The 16,246-nt window shown below is 48.4% G+C and overlaps 1 protein-coding gene across 2 annotated transcripts in view; it reads right to left on the reverse strand.

The window, feature by feature from the left end:
• Positions 1-16,198, reverse strand: part of CC2D1A (coiled-coil and C2 domain containing 1A) — a 99,654-nt gene extending 83,456 nt beyond the window's left edge. For both annotated transcript variants that reach the window (XM_077470449.1, XM_077470448.1), the window contains exons 1-4: positions 16,057-16,198; positions 8,745-8,868; positions 5,820-5,926; positions 3,461-3,526 (exon numbers count right to left, since the gene is read on the reverse strand). In XM_077470449.1, the coding sequence (XP_077326575.1) occupies positions 3,461-3,526; positions 5,820-5,926; positions 8,745-8,868; positions 16,057-16,110 (351 nt within the window). In that variant the 5' untranslated portion in view covers positions 16,111-16,198. The remainder of the gene's footprint in view (positions 1-3,460; positions 3,527-5,819; positions 5,927-8,744; positions 8,869-16,056) is intronic.
• Positions 16,199-16,246: the final 48 nt, after the last annotated feature.

Raw genomic sequence — 16,246 nt, forward strand, 5'->3', positions numbered from 1 at the left:
TGTGTTATGTCCATCATAGGGCGGGACTGGGCGTGACTGAGCGGAACTAGCCGAGGATAGCCAAGCACACTCGGCTATGTATAGCTACCAGCGGCGCTCACTCCTCCACGAGGAGCCGAGATACACAGGACTGGCAGGTGTATCTCGGTGGCACCATTTTCAAACTGGGCAAGGCTGCAAATGACACTGAGGAGGCTGCAGATGGATGCTGCAAGGCTGCAAATGACACTGACAAGGATGCAAGGCTCCAAATGACACTGACAAGGATGCAAGGCTCCAAATGACACTGAGAAGGCTGCAAATTACACAGATAAGCATGCAGATGGACACTGATAAGGCTGCATTGATGGGCATTTAAATGCAAGTTTTTTTCCTTAAAATTGACTTCTAAACTTGGGGTGCGTGTTATATGCCGATAAATACGGTATATCATATTTAAGTGTGAAACTTTTTTTTTCTTTTTACATTTCTTCAGTTACTTCCCGCCTAGGCAAATGTCATACATTCAAGGAGTCTTTAGGAGGGGGGAGGAGGGCTTCTCAGCCAAGCACCCTCCTGTCAGCATGCCTGAGCTAAGGGCAGCTGGATCCCAGGAAGTAAATGCTACATGAGTCATCTGCCCTTAGTCAAAATGACCATGGCCATAAATGCTGAGGGGTGTATTTCAACGCAATTTCCTAGCAAAATAAAGAATGGAGACATGGAGTTACAAGCACCGATATCCCCTGTATAGATTTCAATAACGCATCTAACAACTGCTTCTCCTCCTCTCCCATGTCCCCCTCCCCGTGGCTTTCAGCTGATATATTGAAATCTATACAGGGGGAAATCGGTGCTTGTAACTCCCTCCACCACCGCACCGATCACCCCTGACTGTCCCTGTATCCTCCTCCAGTCCCCCTTTGTCCTCCTCTGTGCTCCTCCAGCCCCCCTCAGTGCTTCTGTCCTCCTCCGTGAGCTGCTGTCTCCTGTTCATTCATCTCCAGTGCAGCTCAGTCTGCTGAGAAAGGGACTGGGGAATCTGTGTCCTTCGTCCCTTTCCCTCTCGCCAAAGCCCCCCAACAGGGCTACAAAAAAAAAAAAAATTAAAAATAAAAGGAATTGTAATAAATATTTAAAATGTTAAGTAAAAATAACAAAAATATAAAATAAAAATACACTGACACTGTCCACTCCTCCCCACCCCCCTCAAAAAAAAAAATTATAAAAAAAAAAAAAAAAAACTGACACAATCCACACATCATCAGTGCTGCATATTAGTGCCACAGTCACATGACAGGGAAAAAAAAAAAAGTATTGGTGAGTACTTGAAAGAAAGTATCGGTACTTGTACTAATCTTAAAAAAAGTGGTATCGGGACAACCCTATCAATGACCCAGAACAAGTATACAGAGAAGGAGTTCTGACCATACTCTGACCCTCCTGATCAGAATGCTTGTTCTGGGTCAGTGGCTCTCAAAGCATTGAATCCAGAGGGTCAGCTGTAATAGCCGGGCCACTTGGATTTTCAGCAAGCCTTAGTAAGTGTCATACCGTGCAGGACACTGATAGAAAATAAACGCCAAAGCCGAAATGCTCAGGCAAAGAAAATAAATGTTAAAGTAATACATTTAAGTCTTGATTATGTAAGCCTGTAGGGTCATAATAATTTTGAATATTCACATTCCAGCATAAGCCCAACCATGACTGGTTCTCTTTTTAAAAGAAATCAAAACCCTTATTTAACTAAATCTAACAATCATTTGCTCCGGCTAACAAAAAAGTAGCGTTAACACCCCTGATATACTTTCCTTTTAGAAGTATTGCATGTGATCAGAAGCCTGATCCTTGTTAAAAAGATATATATATTGGCGTTATGGTTGTCAGTGTCACCTCATCACATATTAACACAGGTTCTGTGGCTGATTAAGGTGGTAATTAAACTCACTTGGTGCCTTATTTGCATTTAATTAGCCTCAGAACCTGTGTAATTCAAAGGTGTTCGGGTTTAAAGGGATGAGGTGGCAACACTAGAGTTCTACTTTCAGTTAGGGAAGGAAGGGTGGTCTTAGAGGTGGTAGTGGTGGGGAGGGGGGGGGGGGTCTTTGAGATCTGCTCCAAGACAGAGAGGTTGCTGCATTCACTACCCTGTTGCTAGGTCTCAATATTGCATTGAAAAGGTTTCAAACTGCCTTACTGCAATGGTTAAAAAAAAAAAAAAAAAATGACCCCACATTTTATACAGTGTACATTTCTACTACAGAGTCCAGACATTGGGGTTGATTTACTGAAACTAAAGAGTGCAAAATCTAGTGCAGCTGTGCATAGAAACCAATCAACTTCCAGTTTTTCTTTTTTTCAAAGCTTATTTGAACAAGCTGAAGTTAGAAGCCGATTGGCCACCATGCACAGTTGAACCGGATTTTGCACTCTTCAGTTTTCGTAAATCAATCTCACTGACTTACCCACATGGGTGTATTGTTTCATGCAAGCTCTTGCTGGCAGCAAGTTGTCCGTATACATGTAAGGCCCCTTTTTTCACAGGGGGCTGATCCGCTCAGCAGGCTGAACTAGCTCAGCGGGAGATCGCTGTTTATTTCTGCTGAGCCGGCGGATGACAGGTCTGTCTCTGCCTACTGAGCAGGGGAGGGACCTGTCAGAGTCCCGCTGATTCCTATGGAGAGATCGGACGTAAACAGACAGCATGTCCTTTTTCATTAGATCCCATCCGATCTAACATAAGTCTGTCTTGAGCGGATAGGATGGCAGGCGTCGTTGCACACATCTCCGCTAACATCATCCGACTGTCCATAGGAGTCAATGGGTGGCCCGCTCGGATCCACCTGAAAAACAGACAGGTGGATCCGAGCAGGCTTATTGCGTGAAATGGGGCTAAGACTTGTGCCAACATTTAATGCGTACACAGACCCTATTAGTTGTCGCTGCTCTCAGGGCCGACATGTAAATATCAACAATGTGTAGCCATTACAGTCAGTCAAGTGGCAGGGGAACATGTTCAGAATGCCCTTGGCCGATTCTAAATGACTGAAGTCATTCTATTTGTGCACCGCCGATGCAGAAATGACTTATTCAGGGGGAGATGTAAACATCAATAGTGCATAATCAGAGGCGGCAGCTGCGCTGGCTATTGATACTTACACATCATCCCAGACCAGTAGAGGTGGCAAATAGGGTCCATGTATGCTATACACATGTAAACCTTAGCAAAAGCATTTTAATGTGTACAGAATAAAATATGTCTATAGTCAAAACAGTGAACAAAGATTTTTCTAGTTTTGGTTTATGCAGCTGAATGCTGTGGAGCAAAATGGAACAATGTGAATGTTCCCTTAGTGCTCCGATCAGATCCATACATATACATACATATATATATATATATATATATATTTTACAGATCTGTACAGAGCTATTGTACGCCCATTTGCATGAGCCCTTACTATGCTTAGAGAAGTAGTTGTACCTTTGTAGGAGGCGATACAATCGGAGGTTCCTCCTTTTCCTCTCCCAAGACTTCATCCAGCTCTGCCTGTAAAATAATAATAAGATAGTGATATAGAATGCTCCGTTTTGTGATAACGAACCCCATCACCTGGGTAATTAGATATTTTTTTTTATCACTACAATAAAAAGCAGAGACAACCAACCACTTAATTTTTGCTGGGCATGTTGGTCTGCTTCTCAACAATGCTGTCAAGAAGGTAGAGCTGGGCGATTTTCTAAAAAAAATCAATAAAAAAAAAAATCAAAAAAATCTGTGATTTAAAAAAAAAAAAAAAAAATATATATAACTCGATTCACGATTCAAATCAAGTTTTTTTTTTTTTTTTTTTTTTTTTATGGACACTGCGCCGGTCTTGAGCTTTGGCCTAGCCCGCAGCACCTCAGGACCGGCGCGGTGGTGAAAAAAATAAATAAATCTAAAAAAAATCGATTTGCTTAAATTTTGAATCTATTTGACCTCTCAACTCGATTCAAGATTTAAATCGATTTTTTTTCCCAGCCCTACAAGAAGGTTGTTTTGTCTCTATCGGTAGCCTGAGCTTAAAGTGGTTCTAAGGGTTTAAAGTTTTTATTAACTTAATGCATTCTCTGCATTAAAGGTAAAAAAAAAACAAACAAAAAAAAACACATTCTGTGTTTAGCTCTCCACAAGCTCCCCCTAAAAACTTACAAACAAGTGGCCACTACCCCCACCTATAACTGGTCTTTGCAGCAAGGAGCACTGGAAGGGCGACGTATGTCAAACAAATATAAAGAGATTTCCAAGCTCAAACTTACCAACCAACCAGCCAGCCACATAAACAAATTTACCTGTCTAAGAATATGCATTAAGAACAGGGGTTTAGTCTGCACACACTTGCAAATACGTGCGTAAGCATTTTAATGGATAGGCAGAGGGTAGGTGAGCCTGGAAGGAGCCCACCCCCTCCTTAACCACATAAGGATCGAGCCTCTGTCTGCAATTTGTTGTTCAAGTTAAAAACATTTTTTTTTTGCTAGAAAATTACCTAGAACCCCCAAACATTAAACTTTTTTTTTCTAACACCCTAGAGAATACAATGGAGGTTGTTGCAATACTTTCTGTCAGACCGTATTATTTGCGCAGCGGTCTTACAAGTGCACTTTTTATGGAAAAACAAAATACACTTTTTTGAATAAAAAAATAAGACAACAGTAAAGTTAGCCCAATTTTTTTTTTTAATAATGTGAAAGAAAATGTTATGCAGAGTAAATTCATACCCAACATGTCACACTTCAAAGTTGCGCCCGCTAGTGGAATGGCGACAAACTTTTACCCTTAAAAATCTTCATAGACGACGTTTAAAAAAATTCTACAGGTTGCATGTTTTAAGTTACAGAGGAGGTCTAGGGCTAGAATTATTGCTCTCACTCTACCAATCGTGGCGATACCTCACGTGTAGTTTGAACACCGTTTTCATATGCGGGCGCTACTCACGCATGCGGTTCGCTTCTGCACGCGAGCTCGGAGGGACGGGGCACGCTTAAAAACATTTTTTTTTTTTTTATTCTTTTTTATTTTGCTTTTTATTTTTGCACTGTTTTTTTTTTTAAAGTGTCACTTTTATTCCTATCTCAAGGAATGTAAAAAGCCCTTGTAATAGAAAAAGACCTCAGATCTCATATTCACACTAAAGTGCAATTAAAAAAAAAAGGCCCTTTAAGAGCTATGGGTGGAAGTAACGCTTTGACGTCGCTTCCGCCTTGCAATGATATGGAGACGTGTGGGGGCAATCCACCACAGAGACCACTTTTATCTTCAACTGGACCATTCACTGAAGAAGAGGATACCGGGGTTATGGCAGCTAGCCGCTGCCATAACAACGATAACCTCTTTCAAACAGCCGACGTATACTGGCGGTGGGCGGTCCGGAAGTGGTTAAAGATACATTGGCGCACTGAACACCCAGCAGTACGGCAAAAACTTCAGTGCGTTGCCTGACCAATATAATTAAAAATACAAACAAGTGGCCACTGCTCCCAGCTATAACTGTCTTTGCAGCAAGGAGCAAGTTCCTCCTAAATACTTACTTGTGCCCGCCAGTCACTCCTAAATACTTACCCGAGTCTGATCTCGATCCAGTGCTGTGGCCGAGAACCACTTTAAGCTCAGGGGATTATTACCTAGTAGGTGCAATCGCACTTGCAAAGTGAATAGTGCCTTTGGTAAATCAACCTTCTAGTAAATCACTTGGATCTCTAGGACTGTTGTTGAAGTCACTAAAAGGGTCACTAAAAGCGCTACTGCCACTGTGTGCACTTTGGACACATATTCCAGAATTGTACTTCTCTGATCGTACCAATAAATCTTCATCATCATCCATAATGTCATCATCAACATCGCCCTCGTCTATATCCTTCATGCAGAGAGCTGCCATTCGTTCGATGTGTTCCATGGGGAGGGGAGCTACATGGTAGGAGGAAAAAAGAAAGAAAGAAATGAACGAAAAATAAGCCACCATACTCAAAGCCTCAGTTTAGTTTAGGTTTTTTTTTTTGCATTAAAATAACCAACATGTCAATACTAACTTGCTCTGTGCAATGGTTTTGCACAGAGCAGCAATGATCCTCTTCTGTGGTCCCCTGCTGGCGCTCCATGCCCCTCCTCTTTGCATGTTCGCTCCCGAGCCCCACTGCTGCATCCATTGACACATGCAGCGGGACTCTGCCCCAAGCTCGTGTCACAGGATGTGATTGACAGCAGTGGGAGCCAATAGAAGCCGCTGCACTCGTGCACATCTCTGGATCGGATCAGGCTCAGGTAAGAAAAAAGGGGAAGGGTGGCTGAAGGGGTTGGGGACATGCTGCAGCACAGAAGGTTTTTCACCTTAATGCATTAAGGTGAAAAACCTTAAGAACCCTTTCACAGCAGAGGTGCTTTACATGCGCTACAGCACTAAAAATAGTGGCTGCATAGCACCTGTAAAGCTTCTCTCCCATCTCTCCAGTGCGAAAGCCGGAGGGTGCGCTGGTAGGGTGCTAAAAGCAAAAAAAAAAAAAAAAAAGTACTGCAAGCCGCATCTTTAGAGCAGTGAAGGAGCGTTGTATACACCACTCCTGCCCATTGAACTGAACGGGCACCGCTGCAGAAACGCCACTTTGCGGGCCGTTTCAACGGCCGCTAACGGGGGTTAAAACCACCCCGCTAGTGATCAAAACCCCCCGCAAAAACGACGGCCCCGACGCCCCAGTGTGAAAAGGGTCTTAGACTTTACAACCATCTTCCCCTGTGCTGGTGCCAAATGTCCTAGCTGAAATTCAAAGTCCTGTGTGGGGAAGGGTGAGATCGAGGACTTCAACTGGGACAGCTGGCACAAGCGCAGAGTACACTTCTCACTGGATCAAAGTACCCTTCATTGTGCTGATTTTTTTGACAAAAAATGTTTACCTAAATTTTGGTCTTTACTGAACAACATTTACAAAAACACACAATTTCCAGTCATTTAGGCCCCTTTCACACAGGCTGTCCAATCGGGTCCGCCTGTCTTGTCTGTTTTTCAGGCGGATGGGACCATCCATTCACCCCTATAGAGCGGCAGATGTCCACTGACATCCGCCGATATCCAATCTAATCTGACAAATCCAGACAGAAGGTGGCAGGGGCGGCCCGCTCATTAAGGGCGCACGGGTGCCGCCCCTTCTGTCACGCTGTCCCCTATATGACAAATGGATAGATTCACGCATTGCATAGCATGAATCTATCCATGGCCACTGTAGCCCCCCCCCCCCCCCCCCTATTCAGGCATCCAGCCACTTTTTTTTAGACGCTGGGCGCTTGAATTCCAGCGGTAGGGGCGTTTGTTTTGAAGCACCTGATTAGATTGATAGGCTCTACTAGGCTTCAAAAAAGGTGACTTGGAGCGCAGAGCACTGCACTCGCAGTCCACCTAAATAGGTTATAAAAGTAAATGAATATTTGCTTTTCAAACACTGAACCGCCTCTCCGCCAATCAGGAGGCGCGGGTCTAATACCGGTCACCTGATTGGCTGAAGGCACAGGCGATCTTATTGGCCAGCTAGCAGAAGCGAAGAAGAGATGCATGGAGGACACGGGAGCCATTGCCTGACCTGCGCTACCTGTCCCACAGCTCATCACCATCACCCGCTGCCTGTCCCCCCACCAAGATGGGGTAAGTGCCAGTCAGACAGCGAGCGGGTGGGGGGACGGCGGGGACACAGTGGCTGCATATGATGGGGCCCTGAGGCCCCATTTCACACTGAGGCCATTTTCATGCATTTTAGCGCTAGAAATAGCGCCTGAAAACTGCCTCCCATTCTCTGCAATGGGTGCTCTCACACTGGAGAAGTGCACTTGCGGGACATTCGGAAAAGTCCCGCAAGCAGCATCTTTGGGGCAGGTTGGGAGTAATATTAATAACACTCCCAAAACGCCTCTTACCGAACTCTCCAAAGCGCCTGAAAAGTGCATCAGAAGTGCCGCAACACAGGAACTTTTAACCCCCTTCTTTGAGGTTAAGGCCAGGTTCACACCGCTGCGATGCGGGAACGCCGCAAATCCGCAGCGTTTTCCCGCATCGCATTACTCCCACCGGCAGTTCACACTGCCCTATGCGGACGGCTGGGAGTGTCAATGATATGTTAATGACACCCCCAGATCCGTCCGCATATCGCAGTGCGATCTGCCGACTCGCACAGGAATCGGATCGCATGGTGTGAACCCCCATGCGATCCGATTCTGTTGTGGACCAAAAAAAGGGTCCCGTGCGAGTTTGCTGCGGGAGCGATGCGAATTCAGCCATACTATCTGTATGGCTGAACTCGCATCGCTACGGAGATCGGATGTGATTTGCGGTGCGAATCACATCCGGATCTCCCCCCGCAGCAGTGTGAACCCAGCCTAAAAGTGCCCCGCTAGCTGGCAAAAAGTGGCGCAAAAGCGCTGCTTAACCTGCTAAAACAAGCACCGGGAACACGGAACCCAGTGTGGAAGGGGTCTTATAGTGTCAAAAACTGTTGATCGACATTACCCTTTGGTTGGCCATACATTATACACATTTTTTTTTTTTAATTTATATTTTTATATATTTTTTTTTAGATTTACCAAAACCATATAATGAGGAGGTCAAACCTGAACACTTTCAATTTGTATGCAATCAGGCAGGTCCTTGCACTAAAAAGTTGAAGGGAAATTGAAACAAGAAAATTGTATAATGTATGGCCAGCTTTCTTTAGTTGTAAGTATTATGTGGAACGTGATCACTCACTCTTTCCTTTGGGTTTTTGTTTGTTCGCTGCTTTGTTCCCTCCTGTGATGGCCAGGAGCTCGGCTTCCAAACCTGCGTCATCGTCAGAGTCGCCATCTTCAGGTAAACCCAGGAGAAAGGGGGCCTGTGTGTGTGTGTGGAGGACAGAGGAAGAAAGGATTAGCAAGAGAGACCAAGAGCTGCAGAAATAAATAAATATATTCACTTATTAGCAACTTTGCTCCCGTGCAAGAACTTATTTGAAATTCAGGCTTGACACCCATACACATCCTCTTCACTCTTCTCAAAGACCTCCTGATCTCTCTCATCACCTCCTCCCATCCTTACATCTGCTATCCTCTGGAACTCCCTACCCTCATCTGCCCAGCTATCTCCTACTCCAGTGGTCATCAACCCTGTCCTCAGGGACCACCAACAGGCCAGGTTTTATATATTACAGGGATATGCAATTAGTGGACCTCCAGCTGTTGCAGAACTACAACTCCCATGAGGCATATCAAGACTCTGACAACCACAAGCATGTCACCCAGAGGCAGAGGCATGATGGGACTTGTACTTTTGCAGCAGCTGGAGGTCCGCTAATTGCATATCCCTGATATATTACCTTGGGGGAGATGCAGACTAGAACACTGCAATCACTGAGCAGCAAATGACATCACCTGTGATGGATTTCAGTTATCTTGCAAACCTGGCCTGTTAGAGGGCCCTGAGGACAGGGCTGATGACCACTGTCCCACTCTGCCCCCAGGGCCCTCTGATCCTTCTCGGATTTTCTGCAGATTTTTGTTTCAGATTTACCAAAACCATGTGGTGCAAGGGCCTGCCTGATTGCATACAAATTGAAACTCTTAGCCCTTGTACACACGGTCGGACATTCCGATGGAAAATGTCCGATCGGACCGTGTTGTTCGGCTAATCCGACCGTGTGTGGGCTTCATCAGACTGTTTCCGCCGGAATATCCGATCGACAAAGTTTTAGAGCTGGGCTATAAAACTTTCCGACAACATGGTCTGATCGGACTTTGTCTGATCGTTTGTAGAGAATTCCGATCGGACAAAGTGCCACGCATGCTCATATCAAATTCCTAGACCAAAGCTATTGGCTACTAGCCTGAACGTAGTCCCGTCCTAACGAAATAACGTCATCACGTTACGAACGATCGGATTTTCTGACAACTTTGTCCGACCGTGTGTATGCAACACAAGTTTTGGACAAAATCCAACGAATTTTGCTGTCGGAATGTCCAACCCTGTGTACAAGGGCTTAAGGTTTGACCTCATATTATATGGTTTTGGCAAATCTGAAGACGAAAATCTGCAGAAAATCTAATAGTGTGTATGGGGCTTTAGATATCTTTATTGTGTAAAGCGCTGTACAAACTATTGGCACTATATAAATTCTGTATTATATTAATAATAATCCTCTGCCTCCTCCACATCAGACTGTCAACGCTACTAATACACTCACCGGTCACTTTATTAGGTACACCTGTACAATTGTTTGGTAACACAAATTGGTAATCAGCCAATCACACGGCAGCAACTCAACGCATTTAAGCATCTAGATGTGGTGAAGACGACTTGTTGAAGTTTAAACGGAGCATCAGAATGGAGAAGAAATGGCGTTTAAGTGACTTGGCATGGATGGGCTGATCTGAATATTTCACAAACTGCTGATCTACTGGGATTTTCACACATAACCATCTCTGGGATTTACAGAGAATGGTCCGAAAAAGAGAAAATATCCAGTGAGCGGCAGTTGTGTGGAAGAAAGTGCCGTGTTGAGGTCACTCAAATAACCACTCGTTATACCCAAGGCATGCAGAATACCATCTCTGAATGCACAACACATTGAACCTTGAAGCAGATGGGCTACAGCAGCAGAAGACCACACCGGGTGCCACTCCAGTCAGCTAAGAATATGAAATTGAGGCTACAAGTCGCACAGGATCACCAAAATTGAAAATCAGAAGATTGGAAAAACATTGCCTGTTCTGATGAGTCTCCATTTCAGCTGTGACATTCAGATGGTAGGGTCAGAATTTGGCGTAAACAACACGAAAGCATGGATCCATCCTGCCTTGTGGGGGATATTTTCTTAGCACACTTTGGGCCTCTTAGTACCAAGTGAGCATTGTTTAAACACCACGAACAATCGACTATGACCTATTGTTGCTGACCATGTCCATCCCTTTACGACTACAGTGTACCCATCGTCTGATGGCTCCTTCCAGCAGGATAATGCACCATGTCACAAACATCAAATCATCTCACCACTGGTTTCTTGATCATGACAATGAGGTCACTGTACTCCAATGGCCTCCACAGTCACCAGATCTCATCCAATAGAGCACATTTGGGATGTGGTGGAATGGAAGATTCGCATCATGGATGTGCAGCCGACAAATCTGCAGCAACTGTGTGATGCCCATCATGTCACTATGGACTAAAATCTCAGAGGAATGTTTCCAACACCTTGTTGTATCCATGTCACAAAGAATGAAAGCAAAAAGGGGGTCAACCCGTGCCCCCCCCCCCAGCTGTTGCGAAACTACAAGTCCCATAATGCATTGCAAGGCTGACAGTTACAAGCAAAACTCCCAAAAGCAGAGGCATGATGGGACTCGTAGTTAACCAACAGCTAGAGGGCCACAGGTTGAGCACCCATGCTCTATAGCAAGCTGTATGCTATGAGGGCACTCATGCGCACTTACTCTTGAGCCGGCTGTGTGTGTCCTTAGATACAGAAAACGTGGCTCAGGCTTACCACCCGCTCCCTCCTCAATGGCTGTGATTGACAGCAATGGGAGCCAATGAGGAGGGAGAGACCCAGGAGTGCCTTAGCTCTCATGCACAATACTGGATCGGGCTTAGGTAAGTATTAGGGGGAGTATTAAACCCAAAAGCAAACATTTATTATATTGCAGCTTACCAACTCTTACATGTGATGGCTGCGTTAGTTTTCATTTTTGAGCTCTCTTTCTTTTATTTTCACCTGGTGATCTGGACAGTGCATCTGTTTTTCAAAAGAACAAGTCCTCCTGCATATGTATCAGTTACAGTGATCAGACTAACCATTTACCACTGTCAGGGGTGCTTACAATGATCAGCATTTATGTAAAACATTTATCCTAAAGAGGAAAAAAAAAAAAAAACAGTTTCTGTAACTGATTATAAAGTTATAGCTGGAGTTTGGCTTCAATGTGTTAGTGTATCTAAATCTGCTATTACATCTAATACTCCACTTCCCCCCAGACTGACAATTCTGCTGTCCAAAGATGACCCCCTGTGCTCCTTCATCCAGAGTGGGGGCATTCTAATACAGAAGGTGTATTACTGGGCAGATCACCAGGTGAAAACAGAGGGGGAAAAAAAAGCCTAAGGAAAAAAAAAAAAAAAAAACAAACGGAGACACCACATCTAAGGATTGGTTTTGGGTTTAACCCCTTCAGATCCGCGCTATAGCCGAATGACGGTGACAGCGCGGATCTACTTTGCCGGGAGTCCGTCAATAGATGACCTCCCCTTTGCACAATGACAGCTGATCACGTGATGCAAACAGGAGATCGGTAAAAGTTTTTTTTCTTTTCTTCTCACTCTGACAGTGCAAGGAGAAAAAGAAGCCGATCAACGATCTTCTGTTGAAGGGACATCGGTCCCGAACTCCCGCCTGCCAGTGCCCACAGTGCCACAAATCAGTGCCCACCAGTACACAACAGTGACAGCAATCAGTGCCACCTATCAATGCCCACCAGTGATGTCAATCAGTGCCTCATCAGTGTCACCTAGCAGTGCTGCCTATCAGTGTCACCTACCAGTGGCGATCAGTGCCCATCACTGCCACCCATCAGTGCCCATCAATGCCAGCTATCAGTGCCCACCAGTGCCACCTCATCAGCGTACATCAAAAGGAGGATAAAAATTATCCTGTTTGCAAAACGTATTAACAAAATATAAAATGGTTTTGTATTTTTTTTTTTTTTTTTTTTTTATAAATTTTGGTCTTTTACATTTTTAAAAACCCAGGAGGTGATCAAATACCACCAAAAGAAAGCTATTTGTGGGGGAAAAATTATGAAAATGTAATTTGGGTACAGTGTTGTATGACCGTGCAATTGTCGTTCAAAGTGTGACAGCGCTGAAAGCTGAAAATTGGTCTGGGCAGGAGAGGGGTTAGGCGCCAGGTAAGCAAGTGGTTAAAGTGGTTGTAAACCCTTACAACACACTTTGACCTACAGGTAAGCCTAGATTAAGGCTTACCTGTAGATCCAAGAAATATCTCCTAAACCTACACGGTTTAGGAGATATTTGCCAAAAGACAGGCACCGCTGTCTATGGCGCATGCGCCGTAGACAGCGGCGTGCAGGCGCAGAGCGCGGCACCGTCAACAACGAAGACGTCGGCTCCCGTGCGCATGCGCGGGAGTGACGTCATTGCGGCTTTGCCGAATGACAGTGCCGGAACGGCGAGACCCACCGAAAAGATGGATGCTCCGGACTACAGGGGACAGCGGTGACTTCGCTGGCTCCTGTGTCAGGTAAGTGACACATAATGGACTACTATGCGATGCATAGTAGTCCATTATGCTTTACCTTTGCAGGGAATGAAAGAGGAAGTAAACCCATCAGGGTTTACTTCCTCTTTAATATCGCTTTAAAGCTTGTATTGAGTCAAGAGACCAAGACCGGTGCAGAGCTGTTGCTTTGCTAGGACATGCTGAGGAGCAGGTGGATACTCAAGTACCCAACACAGCCTGCTCCATTTATAAAAACATTTGTCAGACAAATGTCACACACATTTGTCATGCTCAACTTTCCATAATAGATTAATTCCTATGATCATCAGCTCCATCTAGGGTCAGAATGTGGTATATTTTCTGAATGAAGTATTTCAGAAAACGATACCATACATACTGTGTCCACTAGATGGAACAGACGATGTAAGACTTACTCCATTACAGAAATTACAGCCAACATTCTGTGATCGTGCATGGATGAGTAGACCCCATGTTTCCTGGCCAGTGGTCATGTTGGTTGCTCCTCAGGCTCAGGACTCATCTGTCTCCTCTGTAAGGACGGGAACTCTGCAGACCACGTCAGGTTGGAGAGGGCGGGAAGAGATCCGTGGACGTCTCTGTGTTATTGATACCCTGAAGTGCCCATACATGCACACTTCCAGGTCCACAGCTTCAGGGTAGCAGGAAGTTGGCATATGTATTGGCAGCTGGCAGAGGAGGTATTAGATGGCGTCATCCATAAAGAGCACCTGTCGTGAGGGTATGTCCGTCATACGAGGTAAATAAAAAAGCCAGGTGTCTTTAAAACACAAACTACAGCTTACCTATAAACTGATGATCAAATGATAAAACACACAGCAGAGCTGTTTACCATATCAACTGGGGTCCCCGCTCCATCCCTCCATGTGTAATCTGATTGGCTGATGTGGGGCAGTTTTGCTGGGGCACCTTGAAGGGCAAGAGGCTCGGGGGAAGCTCCGTCCCAGGCGAGGGAGAAGCACCGTCCCGGACGAGGGGGCGAGGGAGAAGCACCGTCCCGGACGAGGGGGCGAGGGAGAAGCACCGTCCCGGACGAGGGGGCGAGGGAGAAGCACCGTCCCGGACGAGGGGGCGAGGGGGAAGCTCGGTCCGGGGCGAGGGGGAAGCTCGGTCCGGGGCGAGGGGGAAGCTCGGTCCGGGGCGAGGGGGAAGCTCGGTCCGGGGCAAGGGGTTCGGGGGAAGCACCGTCTGGTGTGAGAGGTTCGGGGGAAGCACCGCCTGGGGCGAGGAGGAAGCACCGTCCGGGGCGAGGGGCTTGGGAGTAGACTGCCCGGGGTGAGGGGCTTGGGAGTACACCGCCCGGGGTGAGGGGCTTGGGGAAGCTCTGCCCTGGGCGAGGGGCTCGGGGGGGAAGCACCGCCCTGGGCGAGGGGCTCGGGGGGGAAGCACCGCCCTGGGCGAGGGGCTCGGGGGGGAAGCACCGCCCTGGGCGAGGGGCTCGGGGGGGAAGCACCGCCCTGGGCGAGGGGCTCGGGGGGGAAGCACCGCCCTGGGCGAGGGGCTCGGGGGGGAAGCACCGCCCTGGGCGAGGGGCTCGGGGGGGAAGCACCGCCCTGGGCGAGGGGCTCGGGGGGGGGAAGCACCGCCCTGGGCGAGGGGCTCGGGGGGGGGAAGCACCGCCCTGGGCGAGGGGCTCGGGGGGGGGAAGCACCGCCCTGGGCGAGGGGCTCGGGGGGGGGAAGCACCGCCCTGGGCGAGGGGCTCGGGGGGGGGAAGCACCGCCCTGGGCGAGGGGCTCGGGGGGGGGGAAGCACCGCCCTGGGCGAGGGGCTCGGGGGGGGGGAAGCACCGCCCTGGGCGAGGGGCTCGGGGGGGGGAAGCACCGCCCTGGGCGAGGGGCTCGGGGGGGGGAAGCACCGCCCTGGGCGAGGGGCTCGGGGGGGGGGAAGCACCACCCTGGGCGAGGGGCGAGGGGGGGGGGGGAAGCACCGCCCTGGGCGAGGGGCTCGGGGGGGGGGAAGCACCGCCCTGGGCGAGGGGCTCGGGGGGGGAAGCACCGCCCTGGGCGAGGGGCTCGGGGGGGGGAAGCACCGCCCTGGGCGAGGGGCTCGGGGGGGGGGAAGCACCGCCCTGGGCGAGGGGCTCGGGGGGGGGAAGCACCGCCCTGGGCGAGGGGCTCGGGGGGGGGGGGAAGCACCGCCCTGGGCGAGGGGCTCGGGGGGGGGGGAAGCACCGCCCTGGGCGAGGGGCTCGGGGGGGGAAGCACCGCCCTGGGCGAGGGGCTCGGGGGGGAAGCACCGCCCTGGGCGAGGGGCTCGGGGGGGAAGCACCGCCCTGGGCGAGGGGCTCGGGGGGGAAGCACCGCCCTGGGCGAGGGGCTCGGGGGAAGCACCGTCCTGGGCGAGGGGCTCGGGGGAAGCTCCGTGTTGGGCGAGGGGCTCGGGGGAAGCTCCGTGTTGGGCGAGGGGCTCGGGGGAAGCTCCGTGTTGGGCGAGGGGCTCGGGGGAAGCTCCGTCCTGGGCGAGGGGCTCAGGGGAAGCTTCGTCCTGGGCAGGGGGCTCGGGGGAAGCTTTGTCCTGGGTGAGGGGGTACACCGTCCGGGGCTTGGGGGAAGCTCCGTCATGGGTGAGTGGTTCCAGCAGAGCATAGTGCCCGGGAAGGGTGACATGTCTGAATAATGGGATATGACATATGTATAATGATATGATGTACACAGTGACAGGTGTAGGTCAGCCATGACCTCCTCATATACAATACACATATATATATATATATATATATATATATATATATCTCACACACAGCTCTCTCTCTCACCACTTTAGGCGGCGCTCCCCCGGCTCCTCGCCCCACTCTCCGGCCGCCGCTCATCCTTCAAACCTCAATATTCCAACCACAGAGATCACCGGCTACTTCCGCGTTCCCCGTCACGTGATCCGAGGGCATGACTACAATTCCCGGCATCCCCCTGACCTAGTAGAGGGGGCGTGTCCGCTGAGGTAAATAA

The sequence above is a fragment of the Lithobates pipiens genome, unplaced genomic scaffold, assembly GCF_037356315.1.
Source record: "Lithobates pipiens isolate NorthernLeopardFrog02 unplaced genomic scaffold, aLitPip1_a1.2 Scaffold_8, whole genome shotgun sequence".
NCBI lineage: Eukaryota > Metazoa > Chordata > Amphibia > Anura > Ranidae > Lithobates > Lithobates pipiens.